Here is a 25,533-nt window from a genome sequence, read left to right on the forward strand (position 1 = left end):
AACTCCTCACACTTATCTCAAACGAAAATCTTAGGATCTCTTTGTGACCAGCTGCATGGTGAAGAGATGAGAACCTGGTGTCACTGTAAGAAAAAATGAGTCAAGATAGTGTGACCTCCTCCCAAGTCAAGGTGAAGGGTGGGTCCATAGCTTGTCTTATATATGTGGCGTTGTGAGTGAGGCACTCGTGCTCTCCCTCCCCTCTTCTCTCCAGTTCCCTTTGCCCCCCCCACATTCCTTCTGCTACCCACCTTCCTCCCTTTCCCTTTTTCACCTCTCTCTTCTTTCTTCTCCACCCCTTTTTCCCTCCTCCCTTACCCACCTTCCTCCCTTTCCCTTTTTCACCTCTCTTCTTTCTTCTCCACCCCTCCTTTTTCCCTCCTCCCTTACCCATCCCCATCCCCTTCTACCTTTCCCTTCCTTTCCCTCCATGCCCTGTTCCTTCTCCTTGTTCCACTGCTCTCCAAAATCTTGAATGAGTGTCCTCCAACAGAAAAGCTAAGATGTGGGAAATACATCAGAATGTTAATAATAGTTATCTTTTTATTAAATTGTCCTTTTCCTTGTGATCCTCTACTTTTTTCTATGATAAGTATCCCTCTTTTATAGTCAGGAGAAAAGGCTAGATTTTTATAGTATAACACACTTTAATATTTATTTATTTTAGGTTGCAATACAAGAACATGAAAAACAGTATCAAATGAAGTGATCATTTTTAGTGAAAGGGAAAGTAGAACACAATACAAAGAAAACACGGTATCTTTAGTTTACAATTACACAATATAAGATGAAGAAACTTTTTCAAAAATACTATGTTATATTAACACCTCAGTGGTAAACAATAACATCATTATGATTAAATTTATAGGCCACTATATGTCACATACACAAGGTCTCAGTTGAATCAAATGTGGTCTTTTCACATTAGATGTATGCTAATCTTTTTCAAGCAGTCAAACTTCAAAATACACTGTTTTAGTTACTATAAGTACTGGATTTCTATAGCAAACTAATGAAGGCACAGCTAGTGCAAGCAGATTTAAACCCTTAGTCTTCTGGGCTGGAAAAAAGAAAAAAATAAAACACTTGCATTGGTACTTCATGAACTTTTTTTTTCAAGCAAATATTTGTTTCAGTTAACAATTCTGACAGTTTCACAGCTACAGTCTAACAGAAACATGACCAAAGGACATCACAAAAATCAACACTGTGTAGCACCAAACTAACATGCTTTAGATAATTGACAACAGCTTACATATTTTGAAGAATATTATACTACAACAGCCTAGATAGAATAAACTGGCACTTAGACACTTTTTAGGACAATTTTTAAAATATAGACTACCAAGAAACCACAAAAACATGACTATAAGGAATAATAGTGTTCAGGTTACAGGTCAGGGTTTTACTTTTTTCAAGGCTGTATGAATCTGCTTCACTTCTTGAGATTTTAAGATTCTTGAAAAATCTTTCAGATTGACTTATTTTCTGTATTTCTTGTTTCCATAATGTTTGCCAAATTGATAGTAGGTACCATTGACTTCTCCAGTATAGTAATAGACTGATTTCAGGATGACATTATCATGTAAAATCTGCCCAATTTCAAAGTCCTCATCCAGGATAGCATCTTCTCGTGGTTCCAGCTTCCCAATCATAGGAATCTCAGGAGGACTAAAGAAGTTGAAGAATGATGCATTAGGAACCACTCTTGGCTGGATTTCAATTTCTCCAGTAGCAGTTGTGCGACTCTGGGTAGTTGTCACAGTAACATCTTTTCCTCTTCTCCAGTCTATCTTGCAGCCTTTGCAATCTTCAATTTCCCATCCCCAAGAAAAAAAGGGATCATTGTGATCTGGTTTTGACTTTATTATATATGTCTTCACCAGCACCTCATTTCTGAAGTATGGATTGGGTAGAAAATGAAATTCAAAGGTGTAACTTACAGGCTGGCCAGGTTTTGAGAACTTCAGGCTAACATCCGACAAGAACTTCAGAATGGGCTCATCATACTTCTGAATCATAGGCCCGAGCTTGTCAACATTCTTTAGAACAATCAGCCAATAGTCAGGAATGCCTTTAGGGTCTTCTCTTTTAGGCTTTCCCTTCCTAGCTCTTTTAAGATCTACACTGTCCTGAAGCCTTTCCTCAGGAACTCTTTTATGAGCCTCTCTTACCGCAGCCCTTGCCTTAGCCTCTGTTGCTTTAGGCTGTTCTTTATCATCTGCCTTTACCTGGGGCGCTTCTTTAGGATCTTCTTTTACTTCAGGGGTTGCCTCCATACAGTCTTTAGAATCTGCTTTTTCTTCAGCCTTTACCTGAGGAATTTCTTTAGGAACTTCCTTTTCTTCATCCTTCACCTCAGGAATTTCTTTAGGAACTTCCTTCTCTTCAGCTTTCACCTCTGGGTTTTCTTTAGGGTTTTCTTCTTCCTCACCCTCTAAGGGAGGCATTTCACTAGGGGTGTTATCCTGCACCTCCTCATCACTGCTGAACTCCTCATCCTCTGAATTCCATTCACATTCTTCTTCTGTAGGCTCGTATTCTGCATTGATGATTTGAAACCGCCTATCATACAGAGGCTTGTTGAGTTCAGCATATTTTCTTTCAAGATCATGAATTGCTTTTAAGAACAGGGTATCTACCTTGTCACATTCATCTTGAATGTTTCTAAGCGCTTGCACACGATTTCTAACTGCCTGAGGCAGCCTATCCACGAAATTTGTTCCCAACGGGGCCCGCCGCGCCCTTCTGGAAGGCTCAGGTACCCTCTTCTTTCTATACAAGCGGCTGCGACTGCTAGTGCTGCCGCTGCCGCTGCTGCTGCTGCTGCTGCCGCTGCCGCTGCTGCTGCTGCTGCCACTAGTGCTGCTGCTGCTGCTGCTGCCACTAGTGCTGCTGCTAGAGCTACTGCTGTCAGATTCTTCCCCAGAATCACTAGTCGAGCTAGCCATCTCCTCTTCGGCAACCCCATGGGCGACAGGTTCCGAGACCATTTTAAAATCTGCTTCTGCCATCTTGCAAGCCTACAAACTCTACCGGAGAGACCGCGCGACCAGAGATGGGCAGAAAATGACTCACGGATGCTTGAGTGGCGGCGGCGGAGGCCCGGGCTGCGGAGGTGGCAGCGGCGATGGCAGCAGCGGCGCAGAGCGGAGCTGGAGCTGGAGCTGGGGCTGGGGATGCAGAGGCCGGCGCTGAGGTGGCAGCTGCAATGGAGGCCTGGGCGACAGCGGTGGCGGCAAGGCCTCTCCCGGCTGCAGCTGCAGAGTGCCGAGATGTACCGCAGCCGAATGGCGCAGTATGAGACCCCAAGATCTCTTCTCGTTTCAGATCGCGAGCCCCCTCCCCTTGCAGTCAGACCTCCCGTTAATTTCGTTCCCAGTGTGCCTTTAGTTCGCTCCTCATTTGCTGGTCCACCTTAATTGACAAACCGTACGCCCAACGAACGGCCAAACGCCACTATTCCTGGCTCCGCCCACCTTCCCAGACGCTGCTCGCTGGCTGAGGTGCGACCCCCTGGAAGGTGTCCCCCTGCCCCCCAAAAAGTCTATATTTATGGTTTTATAATTAAAAAAGAAAAAAACGCGTAGACATGAGGTAAAAATACCAGCCATAGTTCCTAACAAGGGCAGAAGAGGCGTGTCTTCCTTCTCCCATCCGCCCACCCTGAATTCCCGTTTAGTTTGTCACGGGTCTCTTGACAAAAAGCTGTAAAAAAAAAAAAAAAAAAAAAAAAAAAAAAAAAAAAATTGAATGAAAATGGTCCAAATGGCGTCATTGGGTAGTGTGACTATGGACGATTTAAAAACAAAACGATTTCTCTAAATATTCTATGAGCATGCATTTTTACACTGGATAAAAAAGGGGAGAGTCGGTTATTGGCAGAGGAGGGAGGGACTAGACAGCAGGCGTATTGCATTCCACGAAGCTGATTTAATAAGTGCTGTCTGTGATGTTTGGCAAGCCTGGTTTATATCCATCTACAAGGTTTGCGAACCCATGTTGCCGTGAGTCAGTTACACCATTTTTATTATATTTCTCTTTTTAGGCTGGCATATTATGTACCCCAACCTTGCTGCTAACTTGCCACGTAGCCCTTCTCAATGCTTGTAACAACCTTGTAGATAAAACAAAGAGGTATTAAATGTTAGGTAGTATTGTTAAAAAGCAAATGATTTGCGTTATACTTTTGTGCAGCAGGTTTCAATTCCAAGAACAGTGGGATGGGAGGAGGAATTTGTGCTAATGAATGTGCATCTTCTGTCAGTGTATGCGATGTCATCTGCCACCAATTTCCTTCTAATGTTGTAAAATTCTAGCCATACTATAGTATGATTTACAAGTCCAGTAATATGTGAATAAACTTTTGCAAAATGAAGTTTAAAAACGGGTATTTGTTATTTTTATTTACAGGATTTTTTTTTTCTGCTACAGAACAACTCCCTTGGTACAATAAAAAAGACGAGTATTTACTTTTCATTGAAAGGTAAGGATCATATTTAGCACATTTTAAAGAATGAAAAAAATTACTCATCTCCATCTGAATAAAAGTTTACAGGATACAGTCGTTTAAAGATTTATTTTAGAGAATTATCTTGATAATTCTATGGGAACAGGAAAATCCACAGAGGTAATTTGGCATACTAATGTAGACAATTACATACTTAACCGCATTAACTATCTAAACCTGGTCATAGAATACAAGTGGTAAATTAAAATATGAAATATGATAAATTATTCATTTCAAATGAGGAAATGTATTAAAGTTAGATTAATCTTTATAGAATTTGTGCTTTGTCATGTAATCACGTTTTTTAAAAGTTAGGAAACGCTTTTCTGTTTCATAAATGCATTTACTTTTATTGTTTATCTCTAATTGTCAAAGTCTGTGAACATTGCAAAGATAAAACCTCAATATTGAAAATTCCAACAGTAGTAAAAACACACAAACTTAACCACCAAATGATAAGAATTACTAGCATTTTGATGCACTTCCTTCCAGAAATTTCCTTGTGCATATACATACCTGCCTATTTATGTATACTGCTTTATCTATGTGACACCATATTATGTTTTGTAATCTTTTCATTTAATTTATCAATTACTAGTGGCTAAATTTTCATGGCAAATGATCGACATCTTATTTTTAAATAAGTGCATATTCCATGGAAATAATTGCCTTAACTTATTTGACCAGATTCCTGTTATAGGGTGGCCATTTCTATGCCATCTCTCCCCTTAAATACATACTATTTTCCTGCTATAACAAAAGTGTCCCTGGATACCTAAAGCATATATTATGCACTTGTGAAAATTGGTCATAAGATAAATTCCTAGAAATGGATGGCTTGGGGATGATCATTTCATATTATGAAATTATTATTGTATACATGTTGCCGAACTCTCTGCAGAATGATTATCACAATTTACAGTTCCAACAGTGCATAAAGGTTCATTTTTTGGTCATCCAACTAATATATTTTTGTGCCTGTCATATGCCGGGCAAATGTGGTAGAGGATTGTAGTATAATGGTGAATGAAATTTACTAAGTGCATATCCTTTCATTGAATAATTTTAATCAAAACATATGTTACAGAAACAATGATTTACATCATTGGTGTTATACCATAAATATTTTTCTGAAACTTACTATTTTTATTTTAAATTATGGAGATTTAAAAAAATGTATGCTCTTATGTTTTAAACTTTGTAGCATCAGGAATTAGTATTTTAGAGTCAGTCATGAGTTAGGGATCCAGATTTTTAAAATATTTATTTTTATTAGCTAGCTAATTCTTCTAGTACCATTTATTTGGTAATCTTTCTATCTCCTGCTTACTTGAAATGCTATTTTGATCACATTAAATAAATTGCTTGGGTCTGTTTCTAAATTCTTTTCTGATCCATTGGTCAGACGTTTTCTGCAAACAACTAATGAGTCGGTTTTAAGATAACTTTACATTTTGTGAAAATGATATGTGTTCATTGATAAAGTCAGACAATACATTGAAATACAAAGAAGAAATTAAAAGTAACTCAAAATACCACTGAGAAGTAATCACTACTTACATTTGTAATCAACATCTCCAAATTAATTTATCAATATTATGTATTTTTATTTCTTAGATTAGTGGTAAGATTGTCTTTTCATATGTTTATGTTTTTTTGAGAATTGTCTGTTCATATTTTTTGTTTTCCACCGAATTAAGCAAGAAATTAATCAATGGTGAAATCCTAAAGGTAAAATGATTTTGGCCTTGACTTACTTAAGACAACTATGATTTCTTCAGGAAATAACGCATGATATTGGGCAAATGTGACTAAATTACTTTCAGTTACTTTCATATTAAAATTGGTTGGTTTTTTTTTTTTTGGATACTTGGGGGGGTTTTTGGATGCTTTTCAAGGATTACAGATTACTACTTAACCACTCACACTGATCCTGGAAAAGTTTGGAATGGAACATGAAGATGAAAAATAGAAAAAAGCTTATAAAAACATCATATAAAAATAATGTACTAATCAAAAATTGTTATTTTCAATTTGGAATTATTTTTTCCTAGATATAGGCAATGAAAATGGTTGAAAGTAGATGACTTTTTCTAATCACAATTCTCTACTTTAATTGTGTATACATAAGTATCTTGTAACACACTTATTTTTGTAGCCTTTTTTTTGGTCAATTAGTTTATTTAATTTTATGTAGTAGGTATCTAAAAGAAAATAAGCTTTTTCTTCATAATCAATTTAATTGATGCATTATATCCTATTTGTTCTACTGTGAAATATAAGTATTAGTTTTATCATATCATATGTTTGTTTTTCTTAATAAGGTTAGATATAAATTATTTGCATAGTGATATGTTTTTTGTTCAATTAATAGATGATTTTTTGGGGGGGCTAAATGTTCATGCTTCTACATGAGATGATACATAACACAGAATCTGATAGTATACTCAGACTGAACATAGCACATTAACATCTGTTGATACCTCCCTTAATATGAACATACACACAATCCCTTCCACCACCCACTCCTACCACACAAACACACAAAGTATATAATGACAAGTGTAGCAGCGTTATCTTTTTTTATAGGTATCTAAGAAGCAAAGCATTGCAAGTTCATTTATTTTTGAATGACTTCCTCCTGTTCTTCTTGGACAAGTTGTATCTGAATACACAAGTTAATTCTTTTTTAAAAACCATTTTATTGATGTATAATAGGCACACAATAAATGTGTGTATCTGCAAAAGTATCACCACAGACAAAATAATGAAAATTGTATCATCCCTGAAAGTTTCTTCATATGCCTTTGAATCCCTCCTCTTGTCCCTAGACAATCACTGATCTGTTTTCTGTCCCTATAGATGAATTTGCATTTTCTAAAATTTTATATAAGTGGAATAGTGTAGTACGTTCCTCTTTTTGCCTGTCTTTGCAGACTTATTTTGAAATTTACCCATGTTGTTGTGTGTATCAGGAGTTTTTTTTCCTGTTTACTGCTGAGTAATTATTCATTACTTGGCAATACTACAATTTGTTGATGGGCATTTTTGTTGTTTTGAGTTCTGGGCTACTACAAATAAGGCTGCTATGATCATTTGTATATAAGTTTTGTATGGACATATGTTTTAATTTCTTTTAGAAAAATACATAGGAGTGGAATGACTGGATCACATAGTAGGTGTATGTTTCACTTTTTAAGAAATTACCTATTTTCCAAAGTGGTTGTTTTGCATTTCCACCAACAGTGCTAACATTTGATATGGGCAGTGTTTTAAAAGTTAGCCATTCTAATAAATATTCAGTAGTATTTCATTGTGATCTTAATTTATATTTCTTTGATGACTAATGATATTGAATACCTTTTCATGTGCTGATTTGCCATCCACATATCTTTTTTGGTGAAGTGACCATTTGTATTTTGTCCATTTAAAAAATAGGATTGTTGTTTTATCATTAAGTTTTGATAGTTCTTTATATACTCTGGATGCAAGTTCTTTATCAGTTATAGCTTCTGCAAATATTTTCTCTCAGACCGCATATTTTCTTTGCATTCTCTTAAGGGTGCCTTTTACTGTTTTTAAAGAGGAAACGTTAGTAATTTTTATATTGATACATCATATATTGGGGGCACATGTGATTTTGATACATGAATACAATGTGTAGTGGTCAAATCAGGGTAATTGGGATAAGAAGTTTGCAATTTTGATGAAGTCCAGTTTATCTTGTTTTTCTTCTATGGAGCATACTTTGTGTGTCATCTCTTAGAAATCTTTGCTTAACCCAAAGTCACAATTATTTTCTTCCATTTTTTTTAAGTTTTATACTTTTAGGTTTTGCATTTAGGTCTGATACATTTTTGCAAAAAGTACAAGGTATGGATTGAAGGTTTATTTCTTTTGATATAGATATGCAGTTGTTCCAGCACTATTTGTTGAATAGACTGTCTTTTCACCACTGATTTGCCTTTGCACATTTGTCAAAAATTAGCTGTCCTTGTATGTGTGGGTCTATGTTGGACGCTCTAATCTGTTCCTTTGTGTACTGATTTTAATGACACAATCGGTAGTTATCCATTTGTTAGATGCATTTGGGAAAGAATGAGAACAAAATTGTGTGATAACAGAATTTCATTACAATGGAGACAGTCACAGGAGCTGGATCTTCATCCTTGACCTTTCACTTCTACTCCCAACTATGTGAGATAAAGGGTCAGATAACAGCAGTAAAAACCTAGAAAAGAAATAACAAAAAGAAACATAAATGTTCTTCTATTTTGTGGAGTTGCCAGTGTGTAGATGTCCATAGCCCAGCCACAAGAATGGTAGTTAGTATTATTCAGAAGCACAAATAATGCCCTTGTTTTTCTCACATCTGATAAAGAGAGACCTGCTTGCAAAAATGGAAATATTGAATAGAAAGTATCTTCAAGCTGTTAATAAATTATAGTTAAAAAAAGAATAGTAATAAAATATTGGTTGTTATGATGTTACTATTATTAATAGTAATAAATAAAACATTGGTTGTTTTATAACATTTCAAACCATAGCAGTGGTTTTCAAACAAAAATATTTCATTTCATTTTATACTTATTCCTATAATACGGATATACTCAAATTAACAGAATATGGTATGTTGTTATAGATTTTTATTTTTTAAGGAAACATTTCTGAATTGCGTTTCTAGCAATATACCCTTAACTGCATGGAGTTTAAAAGGGAAGTTTAATGCAACATAAGATAAGGAAAATTGTTTCCCAATTTGGGTATTTAACATAGTGCTATTTTTTTAAAGAAATTTTAATTGTCATGTAAAAATTACATATATTTTTGCCATATAACATGATGTTTTGGTATATGTATACATTGTTGAATGACTAAATCAAGCATTTTAACATATATATTACCTTAAATACTTATTTTTTTCTGGTAAGAACACTCAAAATCTCTCTTACCTCACTCCTGTCTAACTGAAATGTTATGTCTTTTTTTTTTTTTTGAGACGGAGTCTCACTTTGTCGCCCAGGCTGGAGTGCAGTTCGTGATCTCGGCTCACTGCAACCTCCATCTCCCAGGTTCAAGTGATTCTCCTGCCTCAGCCTCCCATGTAGCTGGGACTACAGGTGTGTACCACCACTCCCAGCAAAATATATATATATATATATATATTTTTTTTTTTTTTTTTTTTTTTTTTAGTAGAGATAGGGTTTCACCATATTAGCCAGGATGGTCTCCATCTCCTGATCTCATGATCCTCCCACCTTGGTCTCCCAAATTGCTGGGATTACAGGCATGAGCCACTGCACCAGGCCATGTTGTTTCCTTTGAACAGTATCTCCTCAAACCCCCAACTCCCAATCGTCTAGTAACCACCCATTTTACTCTTTGTTTCTATTAATGTGACATTTTTGTGCTCCACATGTAAGTGAGATCACATGGTATTTGTCTGTGCCTGGCTTATTTCACTTAGCATATTGTTCTCCAGATTTGTCTATGTTGCCACAAATGACAAGATTTCCCTTTTTAAAGTCTGATCAATACTTTACTGTGTATACATACCGTATTTTCTTTATCCATTCATCAATTGATGGGCACTTAGGTTTATTCCATATCTTGGCTATTGTACCTAATGCTGCAATGAAAATGGGAGTACAGATATCTCTTCAATGTATTGATTTCATATCCTTTGGATATATACTCAATACTGGGATTACTAGATCATATGGTAGTTCCATTCTTACGGTAGTTTTGAGGAATGTCCATACTGTTTTCCATAATGGCTATACTAATCCACATTACCAGCAACAGTTTACAAGGGTTAACTTTTCTCCACATCCTCACCAACACTTACCTTCCGTCTTTTTGATAATAGCTGTCCTAACAGGCATGAGATGATATCTCATTATGGTTTTCATTTGCATTTACCTGATGATTAGTGATGTCAAGTATTTTTTCATATACCTATTGGCCATTTGTATGCCTTTTGAAAAACATCTCTTCAGATCTTTTACTCATTTTAAAAAATTATGTTTTTTTTAATTACTGAGTTGTTTGAGTTCCTTATATATTTTGAATATTTAACTCCTTATCATATGTTTGGTTTGCAAATATATTCTGCCATTCCATATGTTGCCTCTTTACTCATTTACTTCCTTTATTGTGCAAAAACTTTTTAGTTTGATGTGATGCCTTTTGTCTATTTTTGCTTTTGTTGCTAATGCTAGTTTTGAATGTACAAACAGCATACATTTTTCAAAAATGTAAAACCACATCACGGAAGAATACTTTTACAAGGGTAATCAAGAATTTTTTGCCCGTAGTACTCATCTGAAGAATTTTCATCCTAAAATTCAAATAAAGCAAGCCTTTTTATTGCAAGTTTGAAAGTATTTTATTTAATTTTACTAAAAAGGAAGGAAAAATCCAAAGACTTTGAAAAATGAACAGTTTACAATATATATAGATAGATATATCTTATGTGCATATGATATATATGTATATATCTTATATGATATCTTAGATATATTCTATCTATCTATCTATCTATCTATATCTATCTATCTATCTATCTTTGCAGTGGCTATTTCCCCATTTTGCAATTTATTTGGACAAAGTGAAGGAAGCCCAAAGTGACATTTTCTGCTGATTTTTTTCCAGACTATCCAAATATATTTAATTAATTTCATTAGGTACCTCCTCTCAGAAAAAAAATTAGTTGTTCTCCATTCTGGCAGATGTTTCTATTAAAGTATATGTTTAGTAAGTAGTATAGACTAATGCTTCAGCAAATCTAGTATTGATACTTTCAAGGTGATGATAGCTAACACTTCACAATTCTCTAAGAAGTGAGTAAACAAACAAGATGTCAATGAACTAATTGTTGCTTTTGGTTAAAAAATCTGCTTCTCGGAGAAAGAAGAAATAGAGGCATACATTCTCTAGATTCATTACTTTGATTTAGCAACTCTCTTAAAACAGGTGTAACCAAATTTTAAAATTATAATACTGACCACTTTTGTCTGTCTTCTCTTATAACCAGCGTTTGTCTATCTAAAAGAATAAGCATTTTTTTGTTTGTTTAGAGGTAACTGGATACCTTAATTAAAACTGTTACATTATCTACATCATGGGAATGTGTTTAGCCTTCTTTGTAAGAAAGATTAAACATGACATGACAAGAGCATTACATAAATGGTTAGGCTAGCTGACCAATCTGCTTGTAGCAGCCCCCAAACTGCTCCTTAGCCTCTCAGATATGCTGTACATAGTTCTTTGAAAGGTCTTTGTGAAAACACTTATATCCTTGCTCTAATCCCAAACTTTTAGTGATACTTCACTGTCTTGAATCAAACCAGTGTATAAGTACAAGCTGTGTCCTTTACCCTCCAGTGACCTTGGGCACATTTTTTAACTCTCTATGCCTCAATTTCCTCATCTGTAGAATGGGGATAATAATAGTACCCATCTCACAGAGCAATGCTGAGCTCGAAATGACATAATACATGTAAAATTCTGATAACATAGTGCATGTCCAAACAGTTTTTACTAAACTTATCTTCTCCAGGAATAGTTACCCAGTGGAACATAGTTCTTTAACTCTTTCTTTCCTTCAGAGCTTATTTGCTTGGAGTGTATTACATTTTTGTATGCTTTATGATAAACATTATAACAGAACCACATAGGTCATTTATTGTGTGTACACACACATGTTCTTTTCTTATGTATATTTTAAATTTACCTAGTAGAGGGACCACGATATTTTCTTATTTATAATCCTCTGTCCTTGCTCAGAGTATTGCTCTGCACAAGAATACATTTAGTACTGTACTAATTAATTTCTTAAACAAATGAACTGGCTTCCTTACAGGAGTACCATTTTTTCTTTTTTTGAGACAAAGTTTGCTCTTGTTGCCCATGCTGGAGTGCAACGGTGTGATCTCGGCTCACTGCAACCTCCATCTCCCGGGTTCAAGCCGTTCTCCTGCCTCAGCCTCCCAAATAGCTGGGATTACAGGCGTTCACCACCATGCCCAGCTAATTTTTGTATTTTTGATAGAGACGGGGTTTAACCGTGTTGGTCAGTTGGTCTCGAACTCCTGACTTCAAGTGATCCACCTGCCTCGGCCTCCCAAAGTGCTGAGATTACAGGAGTGAGCCACCGCGTTCAGCCAGCAGTACCATTTTTACTTGCTGTTCAAATAAAACTCATTTTTAGCCTTTAATTGCACTCTAATTTTATTTAACAGTTGTCTCTTAATTGTGCCTGATTTACTAATGCATAATTGTCATGCAACAAATTACATTAGTTTACTAAATTTTCAGGTTTTAAAGAATTCGCTTTTTACCAACCAACTTCTAAATAGTAACACCTCACAAACTATTAATAGTTAGGAGGACACACAGAGTCTTCAGAAGAAAAATTTTGGAATCTAATGATGATCCACATTTAATATTAAATTAAAATGTCTGTTTATTTAACCCTTTTATTTCATTAGTATTTTCTTTCTAAAGGACAACATTTTAAATAATTATTGCAAAATTCCTTTACATATAATGAGCATTTAAAGGAAAATATAGATCAAATTACCAGAGCTTCTTATTTTAATAAACAGTACTCTACCTCATAAAATGGCTACCCTAATAACCCAGTTACTTTTATTCTTATCAGAATCTGTTGCTTGAATTAAGCATAATCAAACTTGCCACATTGCATTTTCCTGTCTCATAAATTACTGAAAACAACTTTCCTCCAATTTCTTTATTGTTTGAAAGATACTTTTCTTTGGAAAGTCAAATCATATTTCTATTATAATTATAAAAATTATACATGCGGGTTTTTTGAGGAACCTCCATACTGTTCTCCATAGTGGCTGTACTAGTTCACTACTTAAAGTGTATAAGAGTTCCCTTTTCTATGCATCATCATCTGCATTTGTTAATTTTTATCTTTTTTACAATAGCCATCCTAACTGGGGTGAGATGATATCTCTTTGTGGTTTTGATTTGCATATCCCTGATGATTAGTGATGTTGAACATGTTTTCATGTATTTGTTGGCCATTTGTATGTCTTCTTTTGAAATGTCTATTCAGATAATTTGCCAATTTTTGAAATGGGTTTTTTTTTTTGGCTGTTTTGAGTTCTTTGTATATTCTGGATATTAATTCCCTGTTGGATGAATACTTTGCAAATATTTTCTCCCATTCTCTAGGTAGACTTTTCACATTGTTGATTGTTTCCTTTGCTGTGCATAAGCTGTTTAGTTTGATATAGTCCCATTTGTTTATTTTTGCTTTTGTTGCCTGTGTTTTTGAGGTCTTATTCATAAACTCTTTTCCCAAACCAGTGTCCTGAAGCATTTACTCTATGTTTTCTTCTAATAGATTTATAGTCTTGTGTCTTACATGTAAGTCTGATCCATTTTGAGTTTATTGTTGTATAGGGAGAGAGGTGGGAGAGTCTAGTTTCAGTTTTCTGCCTATGGTTATCCAATTTTCCCAGCACTATTTATTGAAGAGTCTGCCCTTTCCCAATGAGTGTTCTTGGAGCCTTTGTCAAAAATCATTTGGCTGTAGATATGTGGATTAATGTTTTGATATTCTGTTCTGTTCTATTGAACTACGTGCCTCTTTTTATGCCAGAAGTCAAATTTTTTTAATACAAAAATCAGTTATTGAAACATTTAGATGGTTGGGAAAGTGCCAGAAACCAGAGCTTAAGGACATATCTGCCTTGGTAACTTAGAACAAAAGAGCTGGTTCTCAATATGTAAAAAACATGTCCATAATAAAGTTTCAAATGAAAAAAGCAAGTTGTGAGACAATATCTATTATTTGCTCCCATCTATATAAAAAGTATAGATGTATATATGTTATGTGCATGTGTGTTTGTTTTCATTTACATAGAAAAATGTCTGACGATAGATGCACCGAACCAGTGAAATTAGATTGAAGGAAAAGCTTTAACTTTGTATTTTCTATTCTGAATCACTTTTTGAATTTTTAAAACAAACATATATTATTTTTATAATTAAAAAAACAAACATTTAAGGCAATAATGAATAACATTGTTTGTTTAAATTGGGTCATTATTTGGTCAAAGTTTATATAGAAAGCTGAAATAGTGTTTCAATTACTACTTTTGCAAAGGAGGAACTATCACTTGAACAGCACTCATACAGGCTGCTCTGAGGTATTATTATCATACATGGGTGCCATGTAAATTGTACCATTTTTAAAGAGCTTATGCTTTACTCTGATTGGTATTTGAAGCTTCTATGCATCATTGTTCTTTCCAAAAAGCATGGTATTTTCTTGGGATGACTATAAAGTTGTCAGAGGAGGTACTATCCTCCTCTCCATTATGTTCACAGTCTAAGTTCTGTGAAATTACTTTTAATTGTTTCTTCTTATTTCAAAACTTCTATTCTTTTTCTTATTGACTCGTACAGCTGTTTTTAATGGAGAAAAATGACTTGCTTCTAGAGACTTTTCTCACCTGAAAAATGAAGATCGTGAGTCGGCTAACCATTCTTCTGAAAAGTTTATTTTTACTCTTGTAGGAAAAACTTGAGCCAATTTCTACAAATGTCTATCTTAATTTTATGGTATCCTTTTTTCCTGTAGTTTTGTGATGATTTGAAGAAATTTCAACCTATAAAATATTGCTCGATCATAAAATCACTAGGCAGATTGCACTTTTTCTGCAAATGATGTGTACCTAATTTAGCTGCAAATGATCTATGCATGCTTATAAGTTTATAATATGCTTACCAAGAGATTCTGTTTAATTCAGTAAGACTTATGCTTACTGGACTGAAATTTGACGTCATTGGACCAAAGTTATTATAAAATAGTAAAAAGAAAAATTAATAGGATGCAAATTTCAGAGAGATAGCCATGAAAACTGATAGAATATTCTAATAATTGTTCCCTTCTACACTGTCTTATGTTCTAACCATCATTTCACTGTTTAGACTTCTGTCATTTCCCACATGGGTTATTCACCTCACCTTCTTCATTTATCTTCCAACCTCAAGCTCTCTTGCTTCCCTTCCAGCCTACATACTCTGAAATTAACCCTTTTGCCGGGCATGCTGGCTCATGCCTGTAATCCCAGCACTTTGGGAGGCCAAGGCGGGCAGATCACTTGAGGTCAGGGGTTCAAGGCCAGCCTGGCCAACATGGTGAAACCTGGTCTCTACTGAAAATACAAAAATTAGCTGGGCGTGGTGGCAGGCACCTGTAATCCCAGTTACTCGGGAGACAGAGGCAGAGAATCACTTGAACCTGGGAGGCGGAGGCTGCAGTGAGCCTAGATGGCGCCACTGCACTCCAGCCAGGGTGACAGAGTGAGACTCCATCTCAAAAAAAAAAAAAAAAAAAAAAAAAAAAAAACCCTTTTAAAATGTAATTTTCTTTATATCATACCCTTCTCTAAAATCTGCAGTCACTTCTCATTTAAAGCCAGAATGACATAGGGATAAGAACATCAGTTTTGAAGATTTAAATTAGAGTTTAAACTTTGGCCTGACACATAGCATCTAGTAGGTAATTTTATACAACTTAGATTCCAGAGTCAAACATACCCACATTTACCACTTGCTAGCTGTGTGGCCTTGGGAATTTACTAGATTTCACAAATACAAAGTCTTCTTTTCAGTGAAATGTGGAAAATAATACATAGCTATGTCAATTAGGACTTTTTAGTTACAAGCAACAGAAATAGACTCTGGCTAACTTATGTAATATTTAATTCATTGGAAAAATATCAGGGTCTCACAGAATCAATGGGAGACTAGTGAGTCAGGTATGGAAACAGGCAGAAACTGAAGTAGCCCTGCAGACCAAGGAAACAGGGAATACAACATGGCTCCATAGCCAGAATAGTCTAATCATGATGTTGAGGCTGAGATAAACTGGAATGTCAGTCATTTTTAATTCAATTACTTGCTACTTGGCTATAATAGGAGGATGAGGCTGCTGGTCCTAGTCTCACTTGACTACTCTCAAAAGAAAACAAGAGTGCCATGAAACAGAGGAAATGGATTTCCAATATCTAATGTACAAAAGATGCCCACTAGGCATGTGACCCACCAGTCACATAATAGTGCCTAGTAAAGGGCTATTTTAACAAGTCTAGACTCATTTATCAGACATTCATGGCCATTCACTGTCTGGCCTCAGCCTACTTTTCCAAACTTAATTTTCCTCTGCATAAGCCCTGAATTTTCCTGTCTGCTTTTCTCACTCAGCCCATTCCCACTCCCTGCAATGCTTTTGACCTGTTACTTTGTAAAAAGATGTATGACTGCACATGCATGTTTAATAGCAGTGTAATTCACAATTGCAAAAATATGGAACCAACCTAAATGCCCATCAACCAATGAGTGGATAAAGAAAATGTGGTATATATACAACAGCCATAAAATGGAATAAAATGGCCTTTGCTGCAACTTGGATAGGGCTGGAGGCTATTTTTCTAAGTGAAGTAACTCAAGAATGGAAAAAGATATATCGTATGTTCTCACTTATAAGTGGGAGCTAAGTATGAAGATGCAAAGGCATAAGAATGATACAATGGACTTTGAGGACTCGGATGGAGGGGTGGGAAGAGGTGAGGGATAAACAACTACATATTGTGTACAGTGTGCACTGCTCAGGTGATTAGTGCACCAAAATCTCAGAAATCACCACTAAAGAATTTATCCATGTAACCAAAGACCACCTGTGCCCCAAAAACTATTGAAATAAAATTTAAAATGTTTTAAAAATTTAAAAAGATGTGTGATTGACACATAATGGTTATACATATTTACGGGTTACAACATAGTGGTTTTGGTACATGTATATATATTGTATAATGATCAACTAGGGCAATTGACATATGCATCATCTTAAACATCATTTCTTTGTGATGAACATTCAGTAACCTTTCTTCTAGCGATTTTGAAATATACAATGCATTGTCGATAACTCTAGTCATCTTACTATGCAATAGAACACCAGAATTTATTCTTCCTAACTGTAACTTTGTAGCAATGACCAATCTCTTCCCATCCCCCGACTAACTCACTACCTTCCTCATCCTCTGGTAACCACTAATCTACTTTCTACTTCCATAAGAACAACTTTTTAAATTCTACATATTAGGGAGACCATGTGGAATCTTTCTGTCTCTGGATTATTTCACTTAACATAATCTTCTTCAGATTCATCCATGTTGCTGCAAATGACAGGATTTCACTCTTTTTATGGCTGAATAGCATTCCATTATGCTTGTATATCACGTTTTCTTTGTCCATTCATCTGCTGATGGACATTTAGGTTGATTCTATATCGTAGCTATTATGAAAATTGCTTCAATAAACATGGGAATATAGATACATCTTTGATATACTGATTTGTCTTTTTTTTTTTTTTTTGGCAGAAGGATATATACCCAGAAGTGGGATTGCTGGATCATATGGTAGTTCAATTTTTAGTTTTTTAAGGCACCACCAACCTGTTTTTTCAAAATGACTATACTAATTTACATTCCCATCAGTAGTGTGTAAGGGTTGCCTTTTCTCCAAATCTCTCATGTTTTAATATTCAACTTATCTTTTCTAAGATTTAGCTCTCCTTTTACTGGTCTCCGAATCACTGATTTTCTGATTCCTCATTTTCTTTTAATCATGTATTGCTTGTTATTATCTTTTTTGAATGGTAGTCTTGTATATTTGTCTAACTATTTATGTGCCTTACTTTCCCCATATAGATTGTAAACCCCTTGAGAGGAGAGATCATGTATCATTTATTTATTTGTTTTCTTGATAACCCAGTGTTATGTATGAGGTAGATGTTCATTAACTTATAATAAATGTTTTTCATTTCATTTCACTTTCTCAAAATCATTTTTGCCAAATGAACTTATGATGAATGAATGCAAGAATGTGAGTCATTAATTTAAATCAATACTAATTTAATTACCTACTGTATATGTAGCACTATATTGATGGCTTTGTGGGGATAGAAAAAATAAACTTGAAAATTGCTTTAGGAGTAGTTCACAATCTAATTTAGGAGAGAAAATAATACAAGTATGAGACACGCCCAGAACAATTATATAAATAAGTAAAATAAATAATCTAAAAATTTTAAATATCAGTGCTAAGGATATAAGAAAATGTAAATGCATGACTTAACTATATATATATATGTGTGTGGTACAAGCAGATTGCTTTGTCTGGCATAAAGGGATTATGTTGGAACATATAGAGATGGTATTGGAGAATACAAGGGTTATAAATTTAGATTTAATATCATAGGAAAGAGCAATCTTTTTTTTTTTTTTTATATGAGACAAAGTCTCACTCTTGTCCCCGAGGCTGGAGTGCGATGGCACGATCTCGGCTCACTGCAACCTCCGCCTCCCAGGTTCAAGCGATTCTCCTGCCTCAGCCTCCCGAGTAGCTGGGATTACAGGCACCTGCCACCATGCCCGGCTAATTTTTGTATTTTTAGTAGAGACGAGGTTTCACCGTGTTGGCCAGTCTTGTCTCGAACTCCTGACCTCAGGTGATCCTCCCACCTCAGCCTCCCAAAGTGCTGGGATTACAGGTGTGAGCCACTGCACCTGGCCACAACAATCATTTTCTAATTAATTTTTTAAAATTTTGGTAAAAGTAATAGTTGATTAAATAAAATAAAGTCTATCTATCCAAAGGAATACTAATCTGCTATCAATAGTGATAAGTATTTATTGACTTAGAAAGATGATCATGATATAGTATTTAGTCATGCAAACAGGTTACAAAATATTATGTATATAAACTTGTTTTTTTAAATAAAGGGTATAAATAGGCATTAAAATATCTGGAAGTATAATCAACAAGGTATGTTTACATATAAGTAGTGTACTCCATGGTTATTTTTTGTTTTTCTGTATTTTTTTCAGCAGATATTTTTGGTTGAAAAAATGCATATGTAAATTTAAAGACACTACAAGTTTTCAAGGACTGTAATGATATGAAGATAGAACATGAGGTAGATTGCTTTAGCACCTATGCATAAGGATATCAAACCAGTAAGACTTAGTTGATGAGACAATGGAAAGGGCACATTTAAGAGACGCTTTGGAGAAAATCACTTTTACTAGGTTTCTAATTTAATGTGGGATTAAGATAAGGAGACTGAAGACAACACTGAAGTTGTGAGAAACATAGGAAAATATAGGTGCCACTAATAGGTGTGGGAAAATTGAGAAGGAAAGCAAGAGGTGGAGGAGTTAACTTTTGCCAGGAGTAGTGTAAGAGGTAACCAACTATATGAGATGAAAACTGGAAAAAAAAAAAGGCTTAGAAGTCAGGGCTGGAGATATAGACTTGGGTGTAAAGAGTGTTAGTATAGAAGTAGAAATTATGAAAATGGGTGCATACGGTGAGCCTATAAATGCTAAGTAAGGACTTAAGAAAATCCACTAAATTGTTTTTATTTACTATATCCCTGTGTGTTTTTTAAAAACCTTTATTGAAATATAATTACATACCATAAATTTCACTCATTATATGTGTATAATTCAATAATTTTAGTAAATTTATAGAGAGTTGTGTGACCATCACCATAATTGTTAGAATTTTCCTGTCTCCCCAGAAAGTTATCTAGGGCCTGTTAGCAGTCAATCCTTGTTTTTACATCCAGGCTTAAGCAAACACTCTTCTGTTTTCTGTCTATATAAATTTGCCTTTTCTGTACATTTTATCGAAATAGAATCATGCAGTATATTCCTCATTGTGCCTGGCTTCTTTCACTTATGTTTTTGAGATCCATCCATGTTATAGCATGGATCAATAGTTTTTATTTTTAATTGATGAATACTATTCCATTGTATGACTGTATCACATTTTATTCATCCATTTACTAGGTGGTGGATATTTGGACTGTTTCCAGTTATTTTTGTTATTGTGTGTAATGCTATTATACATGTTTACGTACATGTATTTGTGTAGACAAATGTTTTTGTTTCTCATGGATATATTTCTAGGAGTAGAATTGCTGTGTTGTATGGTATATTTGTGATTAATTTGTTAAGAAACTACCAAAATATTTTCCAAGGTGGCTGTACTATATGACATTACCACCAACAAATGCACCGTGGGCCACTTTCTGTGCATCCTCATCAACACTTGGTATAATTTGCCTTTTTTATTATGGCCATTCTAGTGTATGTGTAGTAGTTTCTTGTTGGACTTCTGATTTGCATTTCCCTAATGTATTTTCTTTGAAGAAATATTTATTCAAGTTATTTGCCAATTTTTAATTTTTTGGTCTTAAAAATTATTGACTTGTAAGAGTTTTTCAAATATTCTGGATATGATCAGATGTATGATTTGCAATATTTTCTCTTATGTTCTTTTAATGATGACTTTTGAGTCACACAAGTTGAAGTCCAATTTATAGTATTTTTCTTCTTTGAAACATGCTTTCAATATTTTACCTAAGAACTCTTTGACGAACCCCAACTCATGAAAATGTTCTCCTATATTCTCTTCTAGAATTTTATAATTTTAGCTCTTACCTTTAGATCTTACATTTAGGTCTGTGATCTATTTTGAGTTAACTTTTTATATATGGTGTGAAGTGTCTAATTTCTTTCTTTTCAAAAAAGATGGATACACAAATGTCCATTTGTTGAAAAGACTATCCTTTTCACCACTGAAATGTCTTTGTCCTTTTGTAGAAAATCAATTGACCATAAATGTATGGATTTGTTTTTAAGCTATGAATTCTGCTTCACTTATTTATATTATATGTCAACACCACATTGTCTTAACTGTGGCTTTATAGTAGGTTTTGAAATCAGAAAGTATGAGTCATCCAATTTTACTCTACTTTTTCAAGATTGTTTCAGCTATTCTGGATCCCTTGTACTCTTAAACGAATTTTCCAATCAATGTGTCAGTTTTAGGATCAACTTGTCAATTTCTGTGAAGAAGCCAGCTGGTATTTTTATAGGGGTTGGATTTAATCTATCAGTCAAACTAGGGAGAATTGCCATGTTGACAGTGTTGATCCTTCCAACCCAAGAGTATGAAATGTCTCTTCATTTAGTTAGATATTCTTTAATTTCTTTCAGTAATGTTTTGTGTTTTTCGGTGTATGCGTCCTGATAGAACCTCTGAGCTAAATGAGCTAAGGGTGGGGAGTTATGGGAGCAGCTGTAGGCCACAGTTACCTACTATTCTTATCCAAAAGTCAGAGATTTTTCAAGCATAAATGCTTCTCAGATGGAGGTATGTTTTTGGTTAATTTCCAGAGTACCAAAATGGTTGCTTTTGTTAATTTTGTCCAGGCTTATACAGGTTGAATATTCCTTATCCAAAAGACTTGGGACCAGAAATGTTTCAGATTTTTGATTTTTTGGATTTTGAAGTATTTGCATTATACTTACCGATTCTATAGCCCTAATCGAAAATTCAAAATCCAAAATGCTCCAATGAATATTTCCTGTCATGTTGCCACTCAGAACCTTTTGGGTTTTGAAGCACTTTGGATTTCTGATGTTCACATTAGGTGTACTCAACCTGTAATACTTCTGTGGGAAAGGATTTCCTGATCTTCTCATCTAGTCATAACTGGAAGTTCTGTCATCTGTGTATTTTTATGAGAATTTATGTTCCAAGCGCTTCTAGCTGCAAATGCTTAGTAACATAATATGTATTGAGATGCCAATTCAGTCAAAAAACATGTTAAACTACCACTTGTCTTATAAAGACAAAACATTTAGGTTACTGAATAGTTTCCTTTTTTTGCATTGAATAGACTATGTTTAGCATGATGATGAAACAGTTACTGAGACTGGCTATGTAATTTAAATAAACAAACAGATATATTCCAGCACTTCTTATATGCTCAATACCACAGGAAATAATGGGTGAATAAATCATCATTGCTGCCCTAAGGATCCTGTAGACTAGGCTGTAGTTATGTGCTGCCATTGAACCATTATGGCACTGTCATATTTTTAATTATGTAGTTACTTGTGATTTATTTAATATGAACATCCATAAAATCTATGAGGTTAGGAACCATGATTGTATGGTTTACTTCCATGTTGTCAGCATTTCCTAGCACAGTGTTTGGAACATAATAGACACTCCATAAATATTGTTTGAATGAATGAGTGAACAACATGTCATGGAAATATAGGGTAGAAGGAAATTATTTCCTACTAAGAGGATCAGAAAAGTCAGGGGTTAAAGGAAAGGTTTCCAGCCAAAGGAAACAATATGATTGTTTAAAGTCAAAGAGTTAGAAAAGACCCAGAAATATTTGAGTAACTGTAAGGTATTTTCTAGGGCTGTAGCATAGGAATTATAGTGATGAGTCAAAGAAGAAAAGAGAATAAGAGGAAGAAAGTTAAGGGGAGATGAGTTTGGAGAAGCAAGTGGAAGCCAGGGTCTTTCTGACAAACTAATGACATTTTAAAAAGTCAGGGTTTTATTTTAAAGTAGGCAACTAGAGTTGGCAGCATGGAAGATGGACTGCACAGAGAAAAGAATAAATAATATGTATGCAAGCTGGGCAAACCCAGTGTACAATATTTGTATAGCCATCTGTATTATGTATAGGAGCCTCCTAAAAGCTTACGAGAGAGAGAGAGAGAGAGAGAGAGAGTGTAATGTCACTGAGATATATATTCTTTAATTTTAAAATTTGCTTTGGAATTTTTGTTAAATAGAGCCACATGGTCCTCCCTTTATATCCTTGTGACAGCATGGTAATTCTTAATATTAAAATTCTAACAATATGAAATTACATCAGTATGACACATTTGCCTTTTTGAAGTGTGCCCCTATTAGTACTATATTTGATTTTCACAAAAACCCACAAGGTAGAGACAGCATTTTTCATTTTACCAATGTGAAGACTATCCTAATAAAGACTAAAAGATCAGCCTATGGTTTCATAACCAGTACAAGTTAAGATGCAACATTAGAACCCTTTTTGAAATCCAAACCCCTTCTAAAGGTAGCATTCATCCATGAATTTTAGTACTAATTTTACTGCTTTTGCTTTCTGTAACTAATGGTTCTTATAAAAGTTTTATAAGAAAGTTTTAACTTTGAAGTAACAACAAGGTTAGCATTTGCTTCTTTCAGATTGCTCTTTTGAAGTATTTCCACAGTGTAAAAGGTTGAATAAAGAATTACCTAGATAATAGATTATGAATATAATATTTGTTAAAATTAAAATGTTGATTATTATCCAGTACAATAAAGCAATTGTATTTTAGACCTTTTACAAAACCCAAGGTATATTTTTTTAAAGGGAAAGAACAAGTGAGCCCAGAGAAAAAATAACATTGGGTTGGCAGCACAGGGATCATCTTGTATGTTTAGAAGGTGAGAGTGAGATCAAGAGAAGCAGAGGTAGAAATGCAAAATGCAGATGAAAAATGTCAATATTACTGAGCATCTTTTGAGAAAGATAATATTACATGCTTGTTTATAATATTTTCATATGGAATATCTTTTGATGCAGTAAACCACTTTGAAAATATTCTCCAGTTAATATAACACAATGAAAAACTTCTGCCATGGGATTTTTATAATTAATAGACGTTATACTAAACATTCTTGAGATCTCTTTAAAAGTTGATTGCTTGTACTTTTAAAATTCGATGTATTGTGTGAAATAAATACAAAGGGGTCAGAAATTCAAGGTGAAATTAGGAAAAATTTAAATCTCCAATAAGATTAAAACACCCGCAAAATTAACCAAAGAGATGACTGGTGAGTAGACAATTCAATTTGGAAACATCCAGAGTTTTGGTTGAGTCTGAAGGAGACACAAATAGACCATGATTATAAATTGAAAAAGTAAAATCTAATCATTTAACAGGAGAATGAATTATCAGAAAGAAAACTGCTCCATTAGGGAAAATCAGAGAGCTAGTTGCAGGTTTCCAGCACTGTCTGGGAAAGAGGGTGTCCTGATTAGTAGACTGGAATATTTCAGTCCCTATCTCAATGATGGAGATGGGTAAGTACATCAAATTAAACCTTGAGGCAGTGATCATTAAAAAAATCTACTGACTCTCTTTTTAATGATTTCAGGCTCACCAAGGAAAACTCTGATTATGATTTTAATGTATGATATACATACAAAAGTATGTATATCCTTTAATAGAGACATAATATGCTGGTTATCAAACTAAACATTCCTGTGTTTATAATATTTCCCAGTATAAGCTATTGCATGGGCATTCTAATTTATACTTAAATATCTTATGACTTTAGACAGGGAGAATTAGCCTCGCTACTCCTGGTGCTACTGGGACACTGCAGAATAATAGTGTCTAATTGGAAGGAAATAAATATGGCTATATAGAAGGGCATGTTGGTGACAACATCCTTCTGTTTGCAATTGGTAAAAGAACTAGGTGATGATAGAGAATATGCATATTTTTCCTATTCTCTGTATTGTTTTTATGTGAAATTTTTCCTGTGGCAATGGTTTTCAGACTTTAGTTTCTATCATAATAACCTGAAGCCTTTTTTTTTTTTTTTTTTTTTTTTTTTTTGAGATGGAGTCTCACTCTTGTCGCCCAGGCAGGAGTTCAATGGCACAATCTCGGCTCACTGCAACCTCTGCCTCCTAGATTCAAGCGATTCTCCTGCCTCAGCTTCTCGAGTAGCTGGGATTACAGGCGCGTACCACCACGCCTGGCTAATTTTTGTAGTTTTAGTAGAGATGGGGTTTCACCACGTTGGCCAGGCTGGTCTCGAACTCCTGGCCTCAGGTGATCTACCCGCTTAGGCCTCCCAAAGTGCTGGGATTACAGGCGTGAGCCACCATGCCAGGCCCCTGAAGACATTTTTTAAATTCCTAGGTCTTATTCCTAGAGATTCTGATACACTTGGTCTGGGATGAAACACAGGAATCGGCATTTTTTTTTTTTTTTTTTTTTTGAGGCAGAGTCTCGCTCTTTCGCCCAGGCTGGAGTGCAGTGGCGCAATCTCCGCTCACTGCAAGCTCCGCCTCC

General features: G+C 34.8%; 2 protein-coding genes across 10 annotated transcripts in view; one reads left to right on the forward strand and one right to left on the reverse strand.

The window, feature by feature from the left end:
- Positions 1 to 627: 627 nt before the first annotated feature.
- On the reverse strand, positions 628 to 3,355 carry NAP1L3 (nucleosome assembly protein 1 like 3). The gene is given in 1 exon segment (NM_001133127.1): positions 628 to 3,355. A coding segment is annotated over 1 exon segment (1,533 nt). The 5' UTR covers positions 3,015 to 3,355; the 3' UTR covers positions 628 to 1,481.
- FAM133A (family with sequence similarity 133 member A) overlaps positions 2,914 to 25,533 on the forward strand; it is a 38,988-nt gene continuing 16,368 nt past the window's right edge. For 3 of the 9 annotated variants that reach the window (XM_002831868.2, XM_054544825.1, XM_002831870.2), the window contains exons 1-2: positions 3,850 to 4,007; positions 4,414 to 4,486. The gene's annotated coding sequence lies outside the window, so the exon portion shown is untranslated. Of the gene's footprint in view, positions 3,507 to 3,849; positions 4,487 to 25,533 lie in introns of those variants that run through there. The other 6 variants (XM_002831867.2, XM_054544826.1, XM_054544828.1 and 3 more) reach the window with 3 other exon arrangements.

The sequence above is a fragment of the Pongo abelii genome, chromosome X (genome assembly GCF_028885655.2).
Source record: "Pongo abelii isolate AG06213 chromosome X, NHGRI_mPonAbe1-v2.0_pri, whole genome shotgun sequence".
Taxonomy (NCBI): domain Eukaryota; kingdom Metazoa; phylum Chordata; class Mammalia; order Primates; family Hominidae; genus Pongo; species Pongo abelii.